The sequence below is a fragment of the Polypterus senegalus genome, chromosome 1, assembly GCF_016835505.1.
Source record: "Polypterus senegalus isolate Bchr_013 chromosome 1, ASM1683550v1, whole genome shotgun sequence".
Classification (NCBI taxonomy): Eukaryota; Metazoa; Chordata; class Cladistia; order Polypteriformes; family Polypteridae; genus Polypterus; species Polypterus senegalus.
This window is the reverse complement of record NC_053154.1, coordinates 35,706,270-35,732,909: the sequence shown is the minus strand read 5'-3', so window position 1 is coordinate 35,732,909 and position 26,640 is coordinate 35,706,270. Positions and strand designations below refer to the sequence as shown.

Sequence of the window (26,640 nt, the reverse complement as noted above, 5' to 3'; positions counted from 1 at the left end):
TCCTCCATCCTTGAATGTTCTTCTTCTGTCTCTATGCCCTGGGAACTTTCTAACTCAGGGCCTCCAACTGCTGTCCCCAAGCGACATTGTCTTACTTAGTCGAGGGTCAATTGGCCAGTCCTATAATGTATGTGGTCATCCTTTTATGTCCTGGAGACAGACATTTATCACTTTTCTTACTGGGCAGTGATCCTTCCATAACTTTACAGAATCATTATTAATATCCTTATGGATGTATCTGACATAGTGACCTTTGTTGATGGAAGTTCACTGGTATAGAGACTAGAGTTACCACCGCCAGTATTACCATCTACCAGGCTGTCTTATTTTTTCAACTCCTTTGCTATACTTTCTCAAGCCACTAGCCACCACAGTCCCATACAAATCATTGGCCACGATACATTTTTCCATTATTCACTTTTTAAACTCACTTTATCAAACTCAAACTTGGGGGTTGAAGACTGCTCCCGCAGAAACGAAATACAGAAGGAATGCACCCAGGATATGATGCAAATCAATTTCAGGGCACCTTTACACATCTTCTACTTCTTCTTTTGGCTGCTCCCGTTAGGGGTAGTCACAGCAGATGATCATTTTCCATATCTTTTTGTCTTCTGCATCTTGTTCTGTTACACCCATCACCTGCATGTCCTCTCCCACCACATCTATGAACCTTCTCTTAGGCCTTCCTCTTTTTCTCTTCCCTGGCAGCTCTATCCTTAGCATCCTTTTCCCAATATACCCAGCACCTCTCTTCTGCACATGTCCAAACCAACCTCTCGCCTCTCTGACTTTGTCTCCCAACATTACAGCCTGAGCTGACCCTCTGTACTCGTTCCTAATCCTATCCATCCTCATCACACACAATGCAAATCTTAGTATCTTTAACTCTGCCACCTCCAGCTCTGTCTCCTGCTTTGTGGTCAGTGCCACCGTCTCCAACCCATATAACATAGCTGGTCTCACTACCGTCCTGTAGACCTTCCCTCTCACGTTTGCCGATACCCGTCTGTCACAAATTACTCCCGACACTCTTCACCACCCATTCCACCCTGCCTGCACTCTCTCTTTCACCTCTATTCCACAATCCCCATTACTCTGTACTGTTGATCCCAAATATTTAAACTCATCCACCTTCGCCAACTGTACTCCCTGCACAACTCTTACGTACTTCTCTGCCACTCCCGACTTCCTCATACAATACCACAGCTGCTCTCGAGGCACCCTGTCATATGCTTTCTCCAGGTCCACAAAGACACAATGCAACTCCTTCTGGCCTTCTCTAAACTTCTCCATCAACATCCTCAGAACAAACATTGCATCTGTGGTGCTCTTTCTTGGCATGAAACCATTCTGCTGCTCACTAATCATCAGATTCCACTACTCTTTCCTATAACTTCATGCTGTGGCTCATCAATTTTATCCCCCTGTAGTTACTACAGCTCTGCACATCCCCCATCTTCTTAAAAATCGGTACCAGTACACTTCTTATTCACTCCTCAGGCATCCATTAAACAATCTAGTTAAAAACTCCACTGCCATCTCTCCTTGACACCTCCATGATTCCACAGGTGTGTCATCTGGACCAATGGCCTTTCCATTCTTCATCCTCTTCATAGCTGTCCGTTCTTCCTCCTTGCTAATCCATTTCACTTTCTGATTCACTATCTCCACATCATCCAACTTTCTTTCTCTCTCATTCTCTTCATTCATCAGCCTCTCCAAGTACTCTTTCCATCTGCTCAACACACTCTCCTCGCTTGTGAATACGTTTACATCTTTATCCTTTATCACCCTAACCTGCTGCACATCTTTCCCAGCTCAGTCCCTCTGTCTAGCCAATCGGTAAAGGTCCTTTTTTCCCTCCTTAGTGTCCAAACTCTCATACAACTCATCATACGCCTTTTCTTTAGCCTTCGCCACCTCTCTCTTCACCTTGCGCCTTATCTCCTTGTACTCTCGTCTACATTCTGCATGTCTCTGACTATCCCACTTCTTCGCCATGGTCTTCCTCTATATACTCTCCTGTACTTCCCCATTCCACCACCAGGTTTCCTTCACCTCCTTCCTCTGTCCTGATGTCATGCCAAGCACCCTTCTTGCTGTCTCCCTTACTACCTCTGCTGTAGTTGCCCAGCTGCCTGGCAGCTCTTCACTGTCACAGGGCACCTTTACACATTCAGTCAAGTTAGATTTGCCAAATTAGCAACAAAACAAAACCTGGAGATGTGGGGAGGAATATTCTGAACTCCTTAGTTAGTTACAGGGTCCCGAGGAGTGAGGGCCACTGCTGGCAATGTTAGTAAAGGAAAGAGATGAGCTGTGGACGTCCTTGCTGTCACCTGTAATGGATTCAGTTAGATTTCCCAAACACTCCTTTAGGATGAGAAATGAAAATCTGGAGAAAGCTCAGAAAGGCATCAAGAGATGATCTAGACTACTCCTTGATGCCTCACACGCTTCAGCACACATGGAGCATGCATGCGTACCACACGCAGCTTTTGTTTCATACTGCAACTCGCATGGAGTCCTTCCTCACAGCACTGTTGTCCGGTTATCTGCACTGAAGTTGCGTGTGAATTGACCCCAAGGCAGTTACACAGTGGCAGGGGGGCTGGAGCCTGTGCTGGCAACATCAGCTATGGAATGAACAAATGAATGAAACACTTGATTGTCCGAGACCAGTTTGGGGTCCCGTGTTGGCCTAACAACAACATTTGGTGTTCTGGAAGAATAGGGAGAACAACTCCAGCGGACATGGGTGAAATTTTCATACTTAATGGGACAGTTGATTTACTCCATTGTTTATTTTCCCTCTCTGCGCTATTAACTTCAACTTTATAAACCCCAATGTTAATTGACAATTAATTAATAGTTAACTGTTAATTAATTGACAATTCATTTTTGGTGTCAATATATGCCTGAGTGTGTGCGCCCTGTGATGGACTGGCATCCACTCATGAAATAAGTGGATTGAAAAACTGATTACATATGAGAGTCACTTTTCACTTTTTTAATTGCTTCACAGTGGCCTGTACTATAAAATGGTCCTTAAATAAGTAACTTTTCATAGCTGTAACATAATGTAGTGATTCTCAAAAACTATTATGGCTATGCCAATTCCAGCATCAGTGATCTACTGTATCCCTTCTTCAGTTAATTGCACTGGTGGACCAAAAAAAAGTTTTCTGACCCGATGTTATCTTGCAATATTTTCGGTGCTGCATCCAAAAAGTTTTTTACAATATCACTGTCAGGTAAGGTCTTTGACTGACGTGAAAAATACATTTGAAAGTATTGTCTATTTCCATGCTATATAACCTTTACAATGGTTTTTGTTTCTTTGTTACTTTGCCTCTGAAATGTCTCTCCCAAGAGTCCAGCAGTAGTCAGCCAGCAAATGGGACCCCATTCGCCTTTGTAACACATTCCATACTTGAAAAATCCTGATGAAATCACTCGCCGTGTTCATCACCAAGGTTTTCAAGGAAAAATGACGTATTGTACCCTGTTGTTTAGTATGACTTGTGAAGGTCATTCACTGTTTCAGGAGAGTTTTCAGCCTTACAATTTCCCACAACTTTTGTGCAGACACATTTACAGCTTTGCCAAGCAGCTTTCTCAAATCTTCTTCCAGCCTTTAATCTGTTAACTTTTCCTTAATCTGAGGACCTACAAAACTGCCTTTCTTAATCTTGGCATCAGTGATCTGTGGAATTATATTTCTAGAGTATATGAATCCCGATTATGTTTTATCCATTGCTTTAACAGAGTTTCCCATAAGTCCAGGTTTGATTTGTAGAGGAGGAAGGTAACCTTTCTCCGAATTAACAAGTGGACTGTTTACCAAGAAGGACTGTTTCTAGCGTTGTCACACACCCCTCATGGAGTTCTGTGCAGTTAAACATTGCCCAGGGATTGTTTAGCGATCCTCATGGAGTTCTGTGTGTGTCGTCCATGATTGTCAGAGAGAGTCACGGCAGGAAAGGGAAGTTCTTGATCACTAGGGTTCTAATACTGGAGATCATGAGATGGGGTTACTGCTCACTCAAAGATGGATGCCTAATAAAAGTGACCCCCCAACCACACAGCCAAATTATACCACTAGGAACAAGCAAAGCATGTTTTTGCCACTTTTTCCCCTCTTATTGTCCCACTCATACAAAAAATAAGAGGATTTAGTGTAACCAGACGAAAGTGCAATCACCTTTAGACCTCCACAGATATCCCACTTGTATTCCTCATACTGAATATTCTCTAAAACCAACTTCTTGTTCTCATACGACTCTTTCATGTCAGTAGCATGTCCTACAGGTGCAGAAGGGAATTTATTATGGAGAAGGACAGCTTTCCAGCTCTCTTCTGAGGAGTGAATGAACGAACAGGCTTCACGTATCCACATTGTGTTCAACAAGAACGGAATTCAAAAAAATGTAATGTAATAGTGATTAATATTTGAAATATATACTGTATATATTTTCATCTGAACATTTGTTCTTTGTTTCTGCTGCCCTGGTATTTTGACTTTTGTCTGAAAAGTGCCAAGTGAGTGAAGGCTGAAATTTGAGCATAACTTGGTTTGTATTTATTTGCCAGACTTTGCAGATTTTAAAAGTGGCAATTCAACCCCATTTTGTGTAAAAATTGTTCAGTTATTGTTGTTATTTAAACATTATCCAGCTCTTTGTATCCCATCCGTATGTTTTAAAGCTGGTTGAGCGGATCTGCTGTTTAGTTTGGCAACATTTGGAACAATTTTTGGGGGAAAAAAAATGACAGCATGGATCACATCTTCTACTATCGATGGAGTGTTTCTTTTATTTGTTAGTGTAGGGATTCTGCAAATTGATGATGTCCTTTAAAATCAAGTAGTTAAAACATTCTGAGCTTTTTTAACTTTCCAATCAAATTAGACAACTGCAACACGATTGGACCAAAATAGTTATCATTGATGGGTCTTCAATAGATTGTAATGTGACCAGGGCCAGATTAAGACCTTTAGGACCCCTAAGCACTTAAAACATTTTGGTGTCCCTCGTATATATGAGCTGCACTCCTTCTCAGTGGACGACTGAACAGGACAGCCGACACAACCAAGACAACAACAATCACATGAGGCAGGCCCGCCGCCAGGGGGGGGACAAACAGGACTCTGGTCCGGGGCCCTAACAGAAGGGGGTCCCTTCATGCTTGATTTTTTTGGCATGTGGGGACCCGGGGGAAGGCAGAGGGGCCCACACATACCCAGTTGTCTGGGGCCCGAATATTTCTGATGGCGGGCCTGCATTAGGTTTCGTGGACCGTGTGGCGGTTACCAGATTCTAATTTTGTTGTATTCCCAAAATGAATGCATATCATTAACCTCTAGTATTGTTGTTTTTATTATTGGATGTGTATTTGTATTTTTGTATTCAATGTGGGAGCCCCTTATTGTGGAACAAGGTTCAGCTGCACCATCTGCAGTTTTGCACCATATGGTTGTATGGTTAAAAACTGCAATGGAAAATTTCTGCGATGCCCCCTTTCCCTTGATGCCCTAAGCATGTCCATATTTTACTTAATGGTTTATCCGGCCCTGACTGTGAGGTAGGTGTGAAAGTGGTGGTCCATTTGCACCGTGGTTAATGCTGCAGTCACAAGGTTCTGGAGACCCCAGTTCAATACCCAGCCCTGGCACTGTGTGGGTGGCTTTTACAATTTTTCCAGTGTGGTGTAGGGGGTAAGGCTGTGGACTTCAAACACTCAGGTTGTGGGATCAGATCCTGTTAGTGACAGGCTTGGGATCTCCAAAGCCAAAACATAATTGAGACAAACAGTTCAAATATTGTTACAAAATGTAAATGTGTACTCCTTTTATAGAATTTTTTTTTTTGTTGTTGTAAAAATCGATTTAAAATCGCAAAAAAACAGAGTGTGACTCAACCAATAGTTGATGCAATCTATATTTTTTAATACATTGTGATCTGTCAAAGGCGCTACACAAACTAACTTTTGAATAACCGGTCGACCTCATCGAGCTCCGTGCTGGCTATTTAAGTTCCGGCTTCCTTTCGGTTCGGTCTGGGGGTATCGTTTTTGTCCCAGTCACGAATTATTTCTCAGCATAACTGCCACTCTTTAAGCTATAATCAATACCTATTTATAAAAGGGGGCTGCACTGTTGGGGGGTCTTAAAGTAAAGCTAACACGCCCACCCCAAAACCTCTTCTGTAAAGAACGAAAGGGGCTCATTTGTGTAAGTGTATAGACACGAATCGTCGAGCGATGACGTTGTCGCTGAAAAAGACAGTTCTGTTGGGGAGAGAAGTTTCTTTGCGAAACAACAGGTAGCGAATGGAGCGGTGCGCCCTTGAGAGGGAAAACATCAAGTCCGATATAGGGTGGGGGGGCTTCATCTACTTAGAAATAGTTAATCGTTTTAACCCGATTTCTACCGCTAGACCCCGCAGAATTCCCAGATAAGTAAATGGGTGTGTAGTAGCCACTGCTAGAATTCTAATAACATAATATGATAAATCCACAAGTAACCTGAAAGGTGAGCCATTTAATTATCCGCGAAGATGTACCGCTGGACTGGCGAGCTGTTTTCCTCAGTGTTCGCACCGCACTCTTGTTTGTCTGCTGTGCCTTCCGGAGTTTGAGCGCAACCTTCGCACATCTGCTTATTGACAGTCGGTGGAAAAGACAAAAGCTTTAAAGAGAAGTGTGTGTGTGTGTGTGTGTTTAGGGGCGGGGGGTCGTAACGGAGAGATAGCGGGATGAAGGAGTCACGAGAGAAAAGGGAATGAAAGAGGAAGACACTACCCCCGATGCCGCAGACAGATAACACAATTGAACTCGAGGTGGAAACCGAATGTGCTGATGTGTGTCGCTTTCGACCGTGCCCTGATTAGGAGAGTCCGACCAGCCCTTATACAAGAGCCGGATCCATGCGTCACTCCTTTCTTCCCATCGATAACCTGAAGCAGCATGTCCGGGAGAGCAGGGAGCAGCGGAGAACGAACGGCGCACAGGCACGTAGCCGGCTTTCGGTCTGCCGATTTGCGCTTCTTTTCTTCTTCTTTGTTTCTGCCGCGCCGGTGTTTTGATTTTCGTCAGTGCTGTTGTCAGAAAGAGAAGTGCCAAGTGAATGAAGGCTGAAATGGGATAGTTGATATAATCAAATAATTTGGTTTGTATTTATCTGCCGGACTTTATATATTTTAAAGGTGGGAACTGAACTCAGTTATTGCTTAAACAATAGACAATTATTATTGTTATTTAAACACTGTCCAGCTCTTTGTTTCCCATCCATATGTTCTAAAGCTGGTTGAGCAGATCTGTTGTTTACTTTGGTAAAATTTGGAACCGTTTGAGGAAAAAATGAGAGCGCTGATCACATCTCTTTGTATCGAGTCGAGTCTTTATGTTTTTGAGCTTTACTTTAGGGATTCAGTTAATTGACGATGTCCTTTTAGATGAAGCCGTTAGAAAAATCTGAGCTTCCTTAACCGTTTCTTTCCTGTCGGTACCAATCCATTTAAACAACTGGAAACTTATTGAACCAAAATAGTTCTTTATTTATCGCACTTACATTTTTTTTGCGAGGGTGGCACACTTGTGCAGTGGATTAAATCTGCTGTCAGAAAGTTCCAGGGACCCCAGTGCAACACCCAGCTCCGGCATGGTAGCCTCCTCTGTGGCGTGGTGGTTAAGGCTTTGGACTTCATACCCTGAGGTTGTGGGTTCAAATCCCGCTGCTGACACAGTGTTACTATGAACAAGTCACTTCACCTGCCTGTGCTTCTACTGGAAAAGCAAAAGAAATGTAAATATGATTATAAGATGCCTTGGTTTCACCCGGGTAGTATGGCACTCATTAGGTGTAGTGGCAGCAAAACCACCTCTTGGAACCAGTATGGGGGGGTTAGAATCCTATGTGAAGGCTGCATGTTCTCTCAGTGTCTGTGTGGGGTCCCACATTATGATAGCTCTAGAGTGTGTGTGTGGACCGGTTCCTGCCTTTGCATTAAGCAGGTTTAACAATGTTATGTCATGCATGGGGCTGCACAGTGACAACATTGCTGTCTTTCAGCAAGGAGGCTGGGGGTCTTGCCTGTGTAGAGTTGTCCATGTAGGTTTCTTTCGGGTGCTGCAGTGTCCTCTAATGCTCAGGCTGGATGGAGTGACATTGCTAAATTGTCCATTGAATGTGTGTATATGTGAGTGTGTGTGTCTTCACCCTGCGATAGACTGGTATCCTGTCCAGGGATTCTTCCTGCCTTGCACCTGCTGCTTACTGGGTAGGCTCCAGCCTTCCTGCTCAGGATAACACACGTTTAGAAAATAGATGGATGTTAATTGGCAAAGTTCCGTCAAGTTCAGAGGACTATTTTAATACAGTCCTTTACAAAGCTTTTTACATTTATATATATCTATACATTATATATATATATATATATATATATATATATATATATATATATATATATATATATATATTAAAGAAAACATGTACAATTTAAATTAATAAGATGAAATGCATCATTAAATATGCATTAAATATGCAGTTCTTGTATGATGAGTAAGTGCGATTTCATGAAGGTGCCCTGCAATGGACTGGGGGACACGGGGGGTTCCGGCCTCTGAAACTGTCAGTTGAGGACTGGACTACCACACGACACAGCAATGGAATACAGGGGCCGATGGATGTCGTCTTCTGTTAATACTGTATTCTAATTTACTGTGTACAATAAAATGTCAGGTATTCGCTGTGAAAGGCGCTATATAGAATAAGAACTGTACCAGCTTTTACCTTCAAGTACACCAGGTATTGAAAGGCGCTTTATGAGCAGAATGTAATGCAACTGCAACAAAACAACCACCAGCTACTACGTCCTAACATACAGGACAGAGAGAGCAAACCAAGCAATGTGGTTGAGCTATAAGGGGCAGCTTCAAACATGCAGCCCACCCAAAGGTGCCTTTACAACACAAAGGCTGATAGAATGGTGTGGCCATAATGAAAGAAAAAAAAAAACAATAGTTATATTATTTTCAAAGGTGCCATATAAAACAGATTGACTGGGAGAATAATGCAGGTCTAAGGAGGAAAAAAAAACACAACTTTATATTAATAAGTACTTTATAAAATAAAGGCCTAGAGAAACATGGTGCACATAAATTGTGCAGATCATAGACAACTACTGCCTTGTAATTCTTTTAAATGGTGCTTCATAAACAAACACTAACTGTTCAAAACTTGTATAGCCATAAGAAAATTGGCTTCAAGAGCTGCCGAGTAATAATGAGCATATTGCAAGGCACTATATAAAATAATGGTTGATTAAAAGGTGCTCCAGCTTAAGGAACGGGTTTCTCCCTCCTGACATCTAATGAAGTATATATAAAGTGCTGTATAAAATAATGACCATCCATCTCTCAATTTTCTAAACCTGCTTATTCACAGCAGGGAAGCTGGAGCCTGTCCTAGCAACAATAATAAGTTTTATTTATGTAGCGCTTTTCATACACTCAAGGACACTTTATAATTCAATAAACACATTAACAAGACAACATACATTACTTACAAGAACACCGGGTGACTACAGTTTAAGACTACTAAAATGAAATTTGCAGATTATATATTGAAACAATCTCTAAATCGGTTGTTAATGGTTATCCGAGAGGCACAGGTGCAACTCTGCATTTTTACTGTTCTCAGTAGCCAAGCCGACATGGTAATGGAGGGCAATGTTATTTAGATAGCAATTATTGCAGCTGTTAGCTTGCTCAACCAAGCAGAGAGAGGAGATTAAAATATTCGTGTGTTTAGTGCTGAAGGAAGCAGTACAAAGTCCATCACTGTCTCGGAAGTCACACTGCCTCCTGATCCTGTTCAGCTTCATTAACCAGGCAGCCGGACTATTAAAGACCAGACTCAAACTAGTCCAGGGATCAGGGCAGCATTAAAGGACAAGACCAGAGCAGTCCAGGAGAGTCGCCTGCTAGTTACGAGATCTGAGAAGACGAGCCATAAAGCCAACTCAGAGTCATCTCAATGTCTTAGATGCCATAGCAGCGTTTTGCACAACCTGGCCAGCTATGAGCCATATGCCATACAGTCTTCCGAGACAAGAGCGTCATCACTAGGTCTTGATCTAATGCTTATGTCTTGTTTCTCCTAACAGCTTTTAGACCGGGTCATGTTCATCCTCCAATAAGAAGCTTGGAAACCCTTTCCCCAAACGTCCTCATTCCACATATTGTCTATTATTCAATAAAATGGCAGATAATGTCAAGTACAGTCCTGCCCCCACACAAGACTCTACAACGAGCTCAACAAATGGCACTGCCCAAAACGGACAAGGCCCCGGCGGCTCAAATGAATCCATGAAGCTAAAGAAAGAGATTTCACTTCTCAACGGCATCTGTTTGATAGTAGGCAACATGATCGGATCAGGCATCTTTGTGTCTCCCAAAGGGGTCTTGATGTACAGCGCTTCCTATGGACTGTCTCTAGTCATCTGGGCCATCGGCGGCTTGTTTTCGGTTTTTGGAGCACTGTGTTACGCAGAACTTGGAACGACCATCACCAAGTCGGGGGCCAGCTACGCTTACATCCTGGAGGCATTTGGGGGCTTTATTGCTTTCATTCGTCTGTGGACATCCCTCCTGATCATTGAGCCCACCAGCCAGGCAGTCATTGCCATAACCTTCTCCAACTACATGGTTCAACCCATCTTTCCCACGTGTGAATCGCCCTACCTCGCCAACCGCCTCCTGGCCGCAGCCTGCATCTGTAAGTAAATGTTTAAGGTAGTCTGCCTTTTTAATGTTACTATTATTGATTTGTATATATTTCAAAAGACGTTATTCTTCCGTAAGCTTTCTTCAGACTTCTTTCCTGCTGCTTCTAATGTTTTATTCTTTTCATTAGCATTATAGATAAAAGGAAATAAATTTGGATTATAATTGACACTGGTGATGCCCATTCTTCACTATTGTTTTTGAGACATAGCTACTTTAGACAGTCAGGCTGATGTGGTGTGGCACAATGATGACACACGGGTCGACAGAGTATCATGGGTTTGAATCTCACTCCCAGTCATCCAGGTGGAGTTTGCATGTTCTCCACTCCTCTATTGCCAAAACATGGCAGTTAGGTGAAACAAAGGTTCTAAATTGGTCTGACACGTGTGGACTAGCTATGGACTGGCACCCCATATCTGGTTGTTTCCTGCCTCACCTGAAGCTCCTCACCCCCTGTCATCCTAAATTGGATTACATGGGTTTAAAATGTTATATTGTGGTTGATATGAGGCCAGGAATTCAGCTCATCGTGCTGTAGTGTGTAGCTATCCAGAACAGATTCCTTATCAAGCAGGATGGATTAACAAGGTAACAGGGTTTTCAAGAAGTATGAATAAGCACGATATGATCGTCCAGCGAGAGCCAAGCAGAACTTCTTAGTGCTAAAATAGGGATAATTCATAAGGTGATGAGGAGGAAACATCCTGAAGTCAGAGCCAGGAACAGAAAACCAGCCAGGCTCATCAAGCAAGACAGGCCGTCACAGTCACCTAGCAGGAAACATCTCGGTGCTGAACCAGAGTCAGCAGGAGATGAATCAAAGTTCACGGAGGTGCAGTCAGGAATACAGCAGAACCTTATAGGGTCAGCGTTATAAGCGTGGCGTAGCTCGAGTTCGTGCCGCTCGGGCCGGGGCAGTGCTTCAATCTGCCGCCCTTCAATGTATCTGAATATGTTAACCTATTTAAATAGAAAATTACAATGACGTATAGTGAAAAATTAAGATAAATTTTGCATAGATGTATTCATATATAGAGAAACAGCAATCATTTTTTACATATAATTATTTATAAGCATCAACTAAACAAGAATATAGTAGAGACGCACTGATAAGCCGTGTTCTAATTATTAGTTTAATATAATTACGCTGCGAAAACGAGAACCAGTGTAGTGTACAAGAGATAGGTGGGGATGTTTTCTGTGCAGAGCAAGAACGCATTTGGATTGATAACATTATTTTTGAAGTATTTGAGGATAAAAATCAGAGAATTGTACTTTTTTCATTCCTGAGTGATATTTTTCCGAACCCTGCTGTTTACACACAAATTGTACTGAGCCTTTTGGCCAATAATGCCACCCCTAGCTACGCCACTGGGTTATAATGCAGGATTGCAAGTAGGGCCACTTGGGTGGAAATTTGCACCATCTCTTCATTTTATGAACAAACAACATAAAAAAGGAACAATGACAGATCTTTATCAGTATGTGTCATGCTGTAATCGTGGAGAAAACAAGCTGGATCTACTTTTGAACGTTAAATGCCTAAAAAAGTAAACTGGTGGCACAAATGGGCAGATCTGATTTATCGTATGCCCACCTACATGCTTGATATCAGATGGCAACTGCTTTATCATCTTTAGCCAAGGCAGAATGTCTTGTGTGTGTATGGGGAGGGTGGTTCGTGGTTATAATATTTTGTAATTTTTTCCTTTAGCTTCTGTAGTCTTATTTTCTTCTTGTGGACAGATAGATTGCTTTCTATTATATAGTGCCTTTCCAATCTATCTATCTATCAATTAGGTAGCCTGTTCCCTATGTTGAATACACATTGTTTTATATTTGTCAAAGATTTACTGTTAAGCTTAAATGTATTATAATTTTAAACACTTGTCAAAACTCCCATCTCTATTTGCTTAAGATGAAGACTCACCTCCTTCCATCTTTTCTCTCGGCTGATGCTCTGCTGTCCTGGTATCAGGCCTGTGGCTCCTCTCTGGACTTCTTCGTTGTAATGTGGAGTCCATACAGTGTTCCAGATGTGGCCTAAGGGGTATTTTATCCAGTTTAAGAATAATGGCACATGAAAGGCATGGCATTCTACTGACCTTTTTAACCAGCTCTGTTCATAGTCTGCTGTGTCCATTAGGATTTTCAAGCCTTTCTTATACAGCAAACTTTCCAGCCTCTGAACCCCTATTGTGCAATATTAAACATTTTTACTTTCTCCATGTAAAACTTCACATGTATGTATGTTATGGGTAATACACTACATATCCAATCAAAATTAAGGTTATGAAGTTTGATTCACTCATTGGGTGTGCAAGGAGCCTGTCATAAATATCAGGGCAGCCAGAATGATGGAAAGTCATCTCTGCAGGCCTTTTTAATGCCCTGGATATTTAGATTCTCCTGACAACAAAGTGATCTTGAATTGTAAGGTTTTCAAAGTGTTCATTGTTACTGACTGTGTGTTTGTCAAATTAATGGTGCAAATTGCCCCACATAAGTAATGTATTGCTGCCGGCTTAGGCTCCAGCTCCCGTGTCCCTGTCATAGATTAACTAGGTTGTATGATGGATGGATCAGCACATTTATATAATGATATTTGTTGTATTAAAAACAAAAAAAAAAAGAAGAAAATAGTGGGCCAGTTCTCAGGTGTTGCGAAATCCAAAATCCCAGTCAGGTCTAGAATGATTGAAGTGATCAGTCTGGCTTTAAGCCCACGCCACCTTAGTCGACTTTTCCAGTGGTTTTCAGTCATAGCCTTCATTTACACAGTCTTAGGCAGTCAGGGGTGCACTCCTGTGAGGCCACTCATCTAATGTGACAAACCCAACCACTGAGCTCAACGAGCCTGCGACTGGCCAGGACAGAAATCAAACGGGTGTGATTTTCTCATTAGTCATTGGAGGGGCCGGGCTTTGTATGCAGGAGAGCTGATAACCAATAAATGCTCAGCAAAAAATACATTGGACAGAATGTAACCACGAGGAATAAGGAACACGCATGGTTTGAACCTCACAAATAGAAGAGAAGCTGATTCTGTCTGATGTGTCATGTTTTATGTACGAAAACAGAATGGCAATAAAAAATTGAAGGACAGACTAAACACATTACAGTACGCAACTGGTACAGCACTGGCTGTGGACTATGGAAAACAGAAGAGAAGCTCGTCTGTCTGATGTCTCATATTTCACACATCATAACAGAAAAGGGAAACAAAGGGCAAAGATTGCTGCTGAGCTCGTTGCACCTATTAACCCTATGCACGGCGGGGGCTCTATCAGGGAGCACGCTATTGGCTGTCAAGAAAAGGGGCGGGCACGACCATGTTCTGAGATCGGCGCTCAGTCAGTAAATGTGACATGGGCTGTGATTTTCAGTTGTGTAAACTGACATGGTGCAGCAACAAGATCAGAGATTGTGGTTGGTAAATCTAACATGCCCCCATGACAAAAAGTCACGTAATGTCACTTTGGCTTCAGTAGCAAAAACGCATGTGTTGACGAGATATGACTGCAGTGAACAATCACAGGGCATCTCTTTTGAATTAAGTATCATCTCCTGTACTTCTGTAAGAAGAGGTAAATTTCTATCAGACTGATCAAGAATTCATGCAGTTAATCAAACACTTTGACAGATGAACAGCCGGTCACATGTGGAGTAACACTCTGGTCCCTTTTGTATTCTTATTGATTTTCCTGTGAGACAGCAGGCCTCACATCTGTGCACCCAAACTCTACAGCAGAGAAGCTAAGGGGATTTGAGAGAAAATGCTGGGGACTGATTGGCTCGAAAAGCAGGTGGTGAAGAGAAGTGACATCTGTGCTTTGTTCTGCTTTATATTATGGTGCCAAATGAGATGCAGAGTGTGGTAATTCATTCTATTCCTTCTGTCCCTCCAGTACTGACATTAACATGAAAAATTGGTTTCCTTAGCTCCTCTAAAAAGAAAGCAATCAGTGCCAGTCTGAAGTAGGATCAGGTGCCACAATTACGTCTTTCGAATATATTGGCCTTTCTGTTTCCAAGTCCTGGGTTTGCTTCCCGGGTCCTCCCTGCGTGGAGTTTGCATGTTCTCCCCGTGTCTGCGTGGGTTTCCTCCCACGGTCCAAAGACATGCAGGGTGGGTGCATTGGTGGTCCTAAATTGTCCCTAGTGTGTGCTTGGTGTGTGGGTGTGTATGTGTGTGTGCCCTGCCCAGGATTTGTTCCTGCCTTGCGCCCTGGGTTGACTGGGATTGGCTCCAGCAGACCCCCGTGACCCTGTGTTAGGATATAGCGGGTTCGACAATGACTGACTGTTTCCAAGTGTCCAATGTCACTGCCTTACTCTTAAGGCCAAATAAAGGAGAAGTTCGGTATTTTTTAGTTTTTCACAATCATGGTATATGCCAACCTGTGGCATGCAATTTTGGATGGCGAATAAAATAAATAAATAAAAATGTGATTAATGAAGAGCGTAACTAGAAAGGAGTGTAGGAGTCTGAGTATCACAAATGATTTGGCTTACTTGTGCCCATCCCTTGCTTTCGTAACATTTACTGTATTTCCATCCCAGGCCATTGGTCAGGCTTGACAGATTATGTTCAACAGTTAATTGTGCTGAAACTGTTCCTGGGAATATAAAAAGAGTGGCATTATCTGCTAAGATACTGCTTGAGCTGGCAGCCTGAGCACATGTTTTGATGTGATTTGTGCAGAGAAAAGAGCCAGAGCAGCACATTCCAAGGTGGGAAAGCCCAAAGTGCTGATAACCAGACACTGATAAGACCGCCTTGTTCACAAGAGGTATGAGCATAAAGTGAACTAGTGGGCATTAAGTCCACCCCGATCAGAGCACAGTGGCAGACCGGGATTAAGTAGCCATCGTGTGTGTTGGAATGAGCCTGAACGGTGACAACATGGCTTGTCTTGATGGGGTCTACAAATTTTGGGGTAACAGTATTGAGTCAATCAGGTAAAGAAGAAAGTAAAGCCCGTCAAGACAGTGGAAACAGCACACCGACATTAATAGACACCACCAAGTGAGCCACGATCCCCCCAGAAATGACAAGCAGCACATTAGAGTCCATGCAGACAGCCCCCTACTAGGTGCAGCTGTGCTGGACTGGGACACCATTGGGATTGGCCCAGTGCAAATATGTGTGTGCGGTGGCCCTGCCATGGACTGGTGCCATGATCAGGGCTGTTGTCTGAAAAATCAAAGTTATGGACACAAAGTAAACTCAGCATCGGGTGCAGTAGGTATAGTAAATAGGCAAAAGCTATTTTGTTTCTTCAAATATTGACATCACATAACCAGTTAAGTTTACGTGCAGTGAGGTGCAAATCTTTCAAATTGGTGCCGAAAGACGTCCCGACAACACCCAAAGAAAATCCAATCGTTTCACAGTACAATGGTAGGACCTTTAGACCCAATGTGGTTTAGAAATGTGCCGAAGAGCAATAACACCAACAGACTCAATGTAATCCTCTGAAAGGCTGCAGTTCCCCAAAATTGGTTTACAGTGTCATTATTGTCACTTTTACAGAGTACCGTGAATTCGAACTTTCAGTGCTAATCAACATTTAACACCTCGCCACTCTCTACTGCCATCGTTCACGAGTATGGCTAGCTTACCTTAAAGCTTCTATTTTCCATACCAGAAATCCTTTGTCGTCCTTACCTGAAAATTTTCAGAATACATTTGTTATAACCAAACAGCATTAAATGATATATAAAATACTGTAATGCTTGCTATTCTTTCTGTCATTTTCAGTAACAACACTAACAGGAAAAGGTTGTTTGCTTACTTTTTGCATTAAAAAGAAGTCCAGTAAGTCAGAGTCCCGTTCAGCAATAACATACAAAACGTCATCCGTGGAGTATTTTGCTTTGCGCATTCACTTTGCTCTCTCACCAGATGTCGATGCCATTTTTGCCACTGTTTGCTCTTCGCTACTCACGAGAGCGCAGGGAATCAAGGTCACATCAGCCGGGTGAACTCTCCTTCTAGTAAAGAGAGTCGAACCTTAACGTAACGGCAGGTTTTGTCGAAATTTACAGGCGATGTATTGCCTTATATCCCTAGATGTCAACTTTCCTTCTAGTAAAGAGAGTCGAACTTTAACGTAGCGGCAGGTTTTGTCGACATTTACAGCCGATGTATTGCCTTCTACCCCTAGATGTTGACTAATGTTGACATCCGCCCTCCACCATTGTGTCGACACAAGTCGACATCTGCTCTAAAAGAGTTAAGACGGTTATACATCTCACTGGAAACGATGTCCATGTTCCACTCTAAGTGGGGTGTGTGCCTAATGGGGGTCCTTGTGTGCTACAAATCACGATACTCTGTGGGAAGACTAGATGTGAACTCTAATATGGCAAGTTGGTGTTCCCGGTGGTGGGGCACAGATAGACACTGCAGAGCCACATGGGGGCGCATTGAGTAGAGCTGCTACCTCACAGATCCATTCTCTCCTACACGTGTCTGCCATCTGTGTGCAGTTTGTATGCTCTTTGTGTGTCGATGTGAGGTTTCTTCGGGTGTATTTTTTGTCTCCCATGTTTCCAAAGAAAAGTGCTAAATGAATGGTTGATTCTTAATTGGCCCTTTGATCAACTGGCTGCCACCCCATGGCTGTTTCCTGCCTTACGCTGCCAAGATTTAGCTCTTGTGACTCTGAATTGGATTAATCACATATGTCATGTTACCGCACTCCATGATGTTTTAAGAACTTGCAGCTCCTTACCGTCACTGTAGGCTACATAGAGTATACTGAAGGTCCCCCTCATGCAGTGAACCGATTTGCTAAGTGAATATTGCAGCAGAATTCAGCCAATAACTATTAGAAACGATCCTGATAGTAAACATGAGCTAAGAAAGACAGAGAGAAAACATCTCGGCACATCCGAGTCACCAGTTGAGCCGCTGTATTTCTTGGCTGTGTTAGACTTGCTGGGGTTGTGTCCATTTTCTTTGCGCTATTGTGTAGGACACGCTACAAATCCTGCTCTTCTACAGCATCTTTTGAAGTGGCAGAAAAACACAGTCATAAATCAAGAGCTGTGAACTCAGCTATAAAGAGAAGTCATTATCTTTACTGATGTCGTCATCTCATTTATGTTTACTCGGGAGTGAGTTAATAATTAGCACTGCGAGTAGGGGGAGACGACAGCTCAGCATCTCCAGCAGGTTGGCAGAGAGGCTGGCACACACCTTAAAGTGACTGGGGTCCCGAAAAGATTTCAAAGGAGGCAGCTGCAAGCATACTGGGATGATTTTGGGGGTACAGCTTCTTTAAGAGACTTGTTTGCAGTCTTAGGCTAATGCTAAATCGCTCACAGACTGAAGTGGCGAGTCCACAGAAGTCAAAACGGGCTCTTTACAATAATCTCCTTATGCAACTGCAGTCTCAGAGAGAACTCAAGACTCAGCCACATCCTCGCAATGAGGACTAAGCTGGATTTCTGCTCCGGTCCTGCCTTAAACAAAAGAAACTACGTCTGACACACAGTACATGTATACTCTCGCGGGCAGGATTATCTTTCTGTGTACTTCTAGTTCCACAGACGACAGGCCCCAAAAAAGAAAAACACCATGTTGACTTCTGGCTTAAGAAATCAGAATAATGCTGACTTCCACTTTGACCTCCAGTATCGCCTAAAGAAACCGGTCAGACTACCTCTTTGACTAGAGTCTCCCAAAAAAAAAAAATGGAAGCCAGTTTCCTTTATGAGTGAAGTCTCATAGCCAACACTACCTGTAGGCCTTACTGAGCTTTGTACATGCAAACAGGACGGACAAGGAAAATTAATCTCTTTCAAGTGATAACTGCAAATAAGACCACTCAGAGACAAACCTCGACTTGATGTTGACCTTTGACCTCATTTAATATGCTAACAGACAAATAACCAGGTCCGCCAGAACTGGATTGTTTTTTTGTGGCCATGATTTATTTTGCTTTTAATATGCATGAAAAAAAATAGGATTCAAATTGCTAATCAACATAAACTTGACACTTCTCCCAGAATGCCCACCACAAATTCATATGAATGCAATGCAGCGAGTCTCACCTTCCAAAGATTACCAAAGCAGGTGAACGTGGCACCATCCCTACTTTATTCCATCTGGCTAGTCTCGCAGTCAGTAATGGAGGACCGCAGTGGCTGCAGGTTTTTGTTCCAACCCAGTTGCTTAATTAAAAAAAAAAATCCTTGTCAATTCATTTCAGGGCTCGTTAGTGCTTTAACTCTGCCATGTCAGGTCATTCTCATATCCTAGATTTTTTTTTTCCTTTCTAAGGATATCATCCAAATCATGTGAAGTCTAAAACAGATGAGTAATTCTCAGTCATTTACTTTTTTCTCTTCATTTTCATTACAAGTATTTAATTAAACCCAATAGTGCATGACAAACACACACACAGGTGTACATGGAAACCAGCTAAATGGAGAAATGTTGAATTTCTTCTGTCGTTTGCATCTGATTGCTAATAAAGGGGGATTAAAAACCAAGACTACAGGTGTTTAAGACTCAAATAAGCAATAAGGGTTCAAAATGTAAACGAGTGAGACAACTAAAATGAAGCAGAAGTGTTACTTGAGCAATGAGGGCTTATTATGAAGCAACTGGGTTGGAACAAAAACCTGCAGCCACTGCGGCCCTCCAGGAATGACTTTGCCCACCCCTGCACTAGACACTAGGCCGAATTTATGCCTTCAAATGCAGCACTACACCTCAATCCAACACTGACTGTGGATTAATGAAGAAAGACAGACCTCCACTGCGGTCAGTATGGGAGACGGACGTAGTGTCTGTGACCGCAGTGGAGGTCCTCCTTTCTTCATTAATCCACGGTCAGTGTTGGATTGAGGTGTAGTGTTGCATTTGAAGGCATAAACGTTGAAGAGTTAGGTCTGAATAGGACTGAAAGGAGTAGGCCACATTTACATTGTGACTGTAGATCTGCAGGAAAAAAATCAATCCCAGCATCCTCTACAGCAGTGCTTCCCAAACTCGGTCCTGGGGACCCCCTGTGGCTGCAGGTTTTTGTTCCAATCAGCTTCATAATCAGCGACAACACCTGATAACACCGACCTCATTGAATTGTTTTTCTCTCATTCTACATTCAGAAAAGCACATTTATAAGGCATTTAGAAATGTTTCTGCTTTTGCTCTAGATTTAAATGCTTAACTCTCTTTTGTTGATTTCATTATATTTTGCCCTTTCTCTGTGCAATTTTCTCCCTTCATTGTATCTTAATAATGACAATTTAAAAACGAGCAGATCAGACACCCAGACAAACAGAATCGTGAAAGGCTGCGACTACTTTAGCGTCGGACCCATTAATTAGTAAATAACGGATTAATTAAACAAGACCTAGAAAAGTAGAATGAAAATTAAGATGAAAATACTGTTAAAAAGGAAAAAAAAGGCATTATTCCCATATAAATGCTTGGAACATTTAAATTTCTTTTTTTAACCAAACTTTTCTAACTTCTATATTATTCCCAAAACGCAGAACCTGGGAAATAACACATCACTTAATTAGCGCAGGAGTCCAATGGTTGAAACAAAAACCTGCAGCCATGGTGGGCCCCCCCAGGACCGAGTTTGGGAAGCGCTGCTCTATGGCCCAGTGCAGATGGGGTTAGTTTAACACCGGAAGGTGGGGTGAAGTCAGGGCTTTGAGTGGTCTAGTATGCCCACACCTCCGCGTTCTTACCTTACGAGTACCTGGTGTGTACTCTCAGTTCAGACCACATTAGCAAGCCTTATTTATAACAAACATATGTGTGATCACAACTCTACGCCCACCATAATCTGTATTTCAATATAAAAAGTGCACATTAGAGTGCCATTGATACCCAAACCCCCCCATTATTCACCACGCATATCTAAGGAGTACTAGCAATTGGTTTTTATCTACTTTTGGCACTGGATAAAAGAATTATTAGTGGTGGTCCCCCATAATTTTAGTTCCATCCAAACTACTCAAAGGAGGTGGGTATTTATATAATCTGTCTTTATTTAAATGGAATTTTAACAGAAAGTGAAAATCCCTATAGACTTTACTGAGGTGTGACTCCATAAAAAGTAACCGACATGAGCAATTTGAGCAGGACTAAAATCACAATGTAATGATAATTATTTCCCCTTCTGGTGTAAAACTAAGGCTAGAAACTAGAACTAATTCAGTTTAAAAGGTTAGATCAAAAAATAAGGACAATTTGAAAATGACAAGATAAGAGTAGCAGATAGAAGCTAACTTAATACAACACGTTCATGGCGGCTCATGGGTAATTTGAAAATGCAGAGTGTAACGCTCTGCCGTTCGTCTAGTTGAAGCCTAGCTCAAATGAACATGGAGGCTCCGCTGCAGGGTTGCCCCATTGATGAACTGCGCACCATAATGAGATTTCATTGGGCAGAGGCAGTGAAACCTGCTGAAATTCACCAAAGGACGTTGGCTCAGTTGGCTCAATGAAAAGTTTACAGCGGGAAGAGCAAGTGTAACAGACAAAGGGTGAACTGGTCGACCATCAACATCATGCACACAAGCCCACACCGACCTGTCCTTCATCCAAGAAGACCGGCGGATTACATTGTCAGCACTTACTGCACATTTGGATGTCAGTTATAGATCTGCGCATGCCATACTGCATGCTGACCCGGGGTACCATAACGTTTCTGCAAGATGGGTACCCCCAAAGAGCTCACTGATCTGCACAAGCCAACATCCTTCAGTGATTTTCAGGAGGTTTCACTCCTTTTGTCGAAAGAAATCTCACTACGGCGTGTTATTCAACAAATGGGGCAATCCTGCAGTAGAGCGCCCATGATCGTTTGAGCTTGGCTTGAAGAACATAAGAAATTTGACAAACGAGAGGAGACCATTCAGTCCATCAGGCCTGTTTGTTTACCTAATAGCTAAGCTCTCCCAATATCTCATCCAGGTTCTTCTTAAAGGTTGTCACGTTCAAACTACCCATAAGCCATCGGGAATGCGTCAACTTCAATCCGTTATGGTTACTACATAATTTTCAATGCCTTTACTTTTCAATTTAGCCTTGTAGTTTAGTAAAGACTACCAGAACCTGACTTCCTTGTGCAAATACAATTTAACAGACACTTGACCCGAGTCCACATTTCACTGCACTTTAGCATAGATTAAAAAAAAATATATATATATATAAATCTTTAGTTGGAAAACACTTCAGCATAAAAAATATCTTTAATATCACATAGCCTCAAATCATGCAACTGATCTACAGGTGATATCCATCCATCATCCAACCCGCTATATCCTAACCACGGGGTCACAGGAGCCAATCCCTGCCAACACAGGCAGGAAACAAATCCCAGGCAGGGTGCCAGCCCACCGCAGGGCACACATCCACACACCAAGCACACACTAGGGACAATTTAGGATTGCCAATCCACCTAACCTGCATGTCTTTGGACTGCAGGAGGAAACCGGAGCGCCTGGAGGAAAACCATGCAGACACGGGGAGAACATGCAAACTCCACACAGGGAGGACCCAGGAAGTAAACACGGGTCTCCTAACTGCGAGGCAGCGGCACTACCCACTGCGCCACCGTGCTGCCCACAGGTGATATCTTCTTTGGAATATCAGAAACATTTCTGTCTGTATCCAAACAATAAAAGGGGGTGAATACCAGAGCAGCCCAGAGAAGTCATTTGCAGAAGCTCTTGTACTCGAGTGCTACACAGCTTTAGAACTACTGCCTGTAACAAGCCCATTTCAATGAGGACTCAAAAAGCTGAAGGCCACAGCTAGGCCCGGAGGTGAGTCAGATGACGTAAACCTTCCTGAAGCTGGTCTGCTCGGTGACCGTAGTCTTAACACCACGTCAGACTCCTTCTATCGTCTGCCGTCTCACAAACACGACTAAGCCAGCCGTTATCTTTGTTCGCTTTCATAGCAGGCCCACTTGCACCTGAGTGCTCCCCAATTTGTTGTTTCAAAGAGCACAACAGGAAATGCAGTGACGCTGCGGTTTCCCATCGATAGACAACTCTGTTGTAACCGGGCGTTAAGCAATTATGGAATTTCAGCACTTAGAGATGTGGGTTCCCAGTTTCATTTGTGATGTGCTGAACTCTGGCCCTTTTTTTCCTTTGCAAAGCAGAAGCAAACATGCCTGGCTTATTGTCCGAGTCAGCAGCTGACTTCCTTTGCCACTCTCAGAAGAATTTAGCTAACCTCAGCGAGGCGGGTGGTGGATGTGGGGGGGGGGAGTTTTGTTTAAACCTCCTGTTTTTCTGTAACAGTGTTGTTAGGACTTGCCCTGCTTAAGACGCGCAGCAGGACAGACACATGAAGAATGCCAGCACCTTAATTATGTGTATGAGGGAGAGGTAATGGGCAAGACCCCCTGCACCATGGGTCTCCAACTCCAGTCCTGGAGAGCTACTGTGGCTGCAGATTTTCATTCTAACCCTTTTCTTAATTAGCGACCAGTTTTTACTGCTAATTAACCCTAATTTTTCCTGACTTACTATATTAAGACTCAGACCCCTTAACTGTTTCTTTTGTGCTTTGTTAGCAGCCAAACAATAATGTGTTACAAAACGAGCCAACGCATGGCTAGCTAACCAGTGTCGATCAAACAATATCTGGAAAGAAAGAAAGAAAGAAAGAAAGGAGAATGTTGTAATAACGCTGATCTCCTCAGGTCCACAAAACACAGAAAAAAAAGAGTATCAGAGCACCAAGCAAGGCATGGAATTAAAGAACGGGTTTAATGAACAACAAGAGTCGGCTTCTAATGAAGAACCAGGTTAGATTTTGAGGTCATGACTTAGCTTGTCATTTGTTAGCTCATTTCACATTTCATTTTTACTTGGCTGCCAATTAAGGGCAAAAGAAGCCATTCAGAGGACAGAATGTTAAAAAAATAAATAAAACAAGTCATTAAAATAAAGAGAAAAAAAAGTCAATTAGTGGCAGAAATTGGTCACCGATTATGAAAGAAAACCTGCAGCCACTGAGACCCTCCATCAACGGTGCTGGGCACCCCTGCACTACAAATTAAGTTTTTGGTCAAACAGTGGCCAACATGGACACCAACTACTTTAATCTGCCCAGCGTCTTCTCGCACGCCAGTCTGCTACAAACGTCTGTGGGCTGGCAACACGTTCTGGTTACCAATACAGTGGTATCTCGTATTACGTCCACTTTGGAATAAGTCCAACTTGGTATACGTCCTGTTTGGTATAAGTCAAAGAATCTGGAACGGATTAAGGACGCATACCGAGGTACCACTGTACTTGATTCTGAAACCACAGTCAGTGCCCCGAATCCCACTGTGTCCCCACAAGTGATGTGACCTAAACAACGTGCAGTTTGAGACCTCACCTCTTTAATATCACATGCAACTGATCTACAGGTGATATCTACTTCAGAATATCTGAAACATTTTTGTCCGTATCCAAAAGACAAAAGGGGGTGAATACCAGAGCAGCCCAGAGAAGTCATTTGCAGAAGCTCTTGTACTCGAGTGCTACACAGCTTTAGAACTACTGCCTGTAACAAGCCCATTTCAATGAGGACTCAAAAAGCTGAAGGCCACAGCTAGGCCCGGAGGTGAGTCAGATGACGTAAACCTTCCTGAAGCTGGTCTGCTCGGTGACCGTCGTCTTAACACCACGTCAGACTCCTTCTATCGTCTGCCGTCTCACAAACACGACTAAGCCAGGCGTTATCTTTGTTCACTTTCATAGCAGGCCCACTTGCACCTGAGTGCTCCCCAATTTGTTGTTTCAAAGAACACAATAGGAAATGCAGTGACGCTGCGGTTTCCCATCGAGCGCAGCGAAAGACAACGCTGTTGTAACCGGGCGTTAAGCAATTATGGAATTTCAGCACTTAGAGATGTGGGTTCCCAGTTTCATTTGGTCAGACAGTGGCCAACATGGACACAGTGGATACCGAATACTTTAATCTGTCCAGCGTCTTCTCGCATGCCAGTCTGCTACAAAGGTCGGTGGGCTGGCAGCACGTTCTGGTTACCAATACTTGATTCTGAAACCACAGTCAGTGCCCCGAATCCTACTGTGTCTCCACAAGTGACGTGACCTAAACAATGTGCAGTTTAAGAAACCCTCACCACAAAAAGTGCTTCAAAAAGACAGTAATGTGCTGACAGCCCCGGTATTGTCCGAATTTAGCCAGAAATGAGCTCTATGGCAGTGCAGTACACTTTCTTGGAACTTTTAAGCTGGGCTTCTCTTGTATGAAACAACCTGCCAGCCAAGTGGAGTGGCATCAGAATGGTCAGGGTAAAAAATAACATGCATGTCTGTAGAGAGAACTGAAACTGCGAGGTCCAGCAAGAGCCAAAACACGGAAGGAAAAAAAAATAAATAAAAAATCAGATGACGGATCGTCAAGCTCAATCCCAGGGCACTAAAATGTGACAACAAGCTAGAGTGTCAATCAGGAACTGCTGCAGTTGTAGAATCTGTGAAGATGGGACATATGGGAATCAGCACCATTTAGAAGAAAATCCAAAGGGTAGACAGAATTCCAGCTTTCAATCATTATGGTCAGGGTGATACAAAATAGGCAAGACCAACACCAAACTCTTAAGTAGTCAGCCGTGAACTGTAAACTGGCTCAAGATAAAGGTTTGCACCGTGAAACATGTCAGGCCTTATAACAAAGCTACTGCTTGTGGGGAAAAAACTTAATGAGAAAAACAAAATTTTAAACCGAGGAGCGACAATCTGTTCTGCCAAGCTCATAACTCGGTCATTCTTGCTTATTATTTCAACTGCCTGGTGATTTGTCTGACTGCGTATCTTGCTGGCTTGTTGGAATCTCACAAGTTTTTGAGGGTTGAATTCCTTGTGGGTTCCCACCTGAGTGCACTTCTCCTTAATTTAAACCTCTGTCCTTGGATTCTGTCGTCACCTCTTTCTCTTATAACATTATTCTCCACTGTACTGTGTGCATGTGTACAGTATGTGCTGACTGTGATAAATGAACATCAAGGTACAGCGTGTGCATTAAAGTGCAGTAAAGCTGCCAGGAAGCCCACCAAGCAGGCCAATGCCCCACTGAGGACAGGTGGCACTTAGTTAAATAGCTATGGGTGTGTGCCAAACGCCAAGCAGTGCACTGCTCAATGGCCATGGTAATGTTGTGGAGTAAGTGGTCATCTTCTTATGTGCTTCTTAGTGCAGTTACAAATATGAGGACAAACGGTGATCATACTGCCTCTTGGACAAGCCTTTCTCCTGGCTTCACCACCTTGGTCACAACACTGTTGCTACTCAGATACGCAAACAGTGAGCCATTTGAGCTGACCCATACCTGATAACATCCTGGCATAATGGAAAAGTGCAAGAAAATAAATAAATAAACTGAGTCCAAAACTAAGAATCAGGTCAACAACAGACACACACACACCGGAAAGTATGATAACCGAAATATGGAGCGGGGTGCTCATTTTCAGGTGGACAGAACAAGTGTTCATGTTTAAAAAAAATTAAAATATATATAGTTAACACCTAATTTAAAAGATGGAAATCTACTTCTACACGTAATACATAAGGTGGGAGATCCATATGTTTTATCATGAAAGTGTCCGCGAAAGGCATGTTAGCTTCTTGAAGGATAAGTTCTGTACTTTTCTTGTCGATGTTATTTCTTCACAAACATGGTATGTATGTATTTGTCATATGAAATCGAGTTTAAAAATTGAATTTATAAAGTTAAAAAAAAAATATCTTGCCTACACCGATGCTTTACAATAGAGGCTGTGGGGCATAGAGGAAAAGCTTTAAAAACTTACCACATATATACAGGCAGTTCAAGCCAAGGCAGAT

At 42.7% G+C, this 26,640-nt stretch overlaps 1 protein-coding gene across 3 annotated transcripts in view; it reads left to right on the top strand.

Moving 5' to 3' along the window:
- The window catches only part of slc7a7 (solute carrier family 7 member 7), a 57,990-nt gene that overhangs the window by 15,846 nt on the left and 15,504 nt on the right, over positions 1–26,640 (top strand). Inside the window, exons 1-2 of one of the 3 annotated variants that reach the window (XM_039746227.1) lie at positions 4,327–4,433; positions 10,170–10,780. In XM_039746227.1, the coding sequence (XP_039602161.1) occupies positions 10,264–10,780 (517 nt within the window). In that variant the 5' untranslated portion in view covers positions 4,327–4,433; positions 10,170–10,263. Of the gene's footprint in view, positions 1–4,326; positions 4,434–6,786; positions 7,014–10,169; positions 10,781–26,640 lie in introns of those variants that run through there. The other 2 variants (XM_039746220.1, XM_039746223.1) reach the window with 2 other exon arrangements.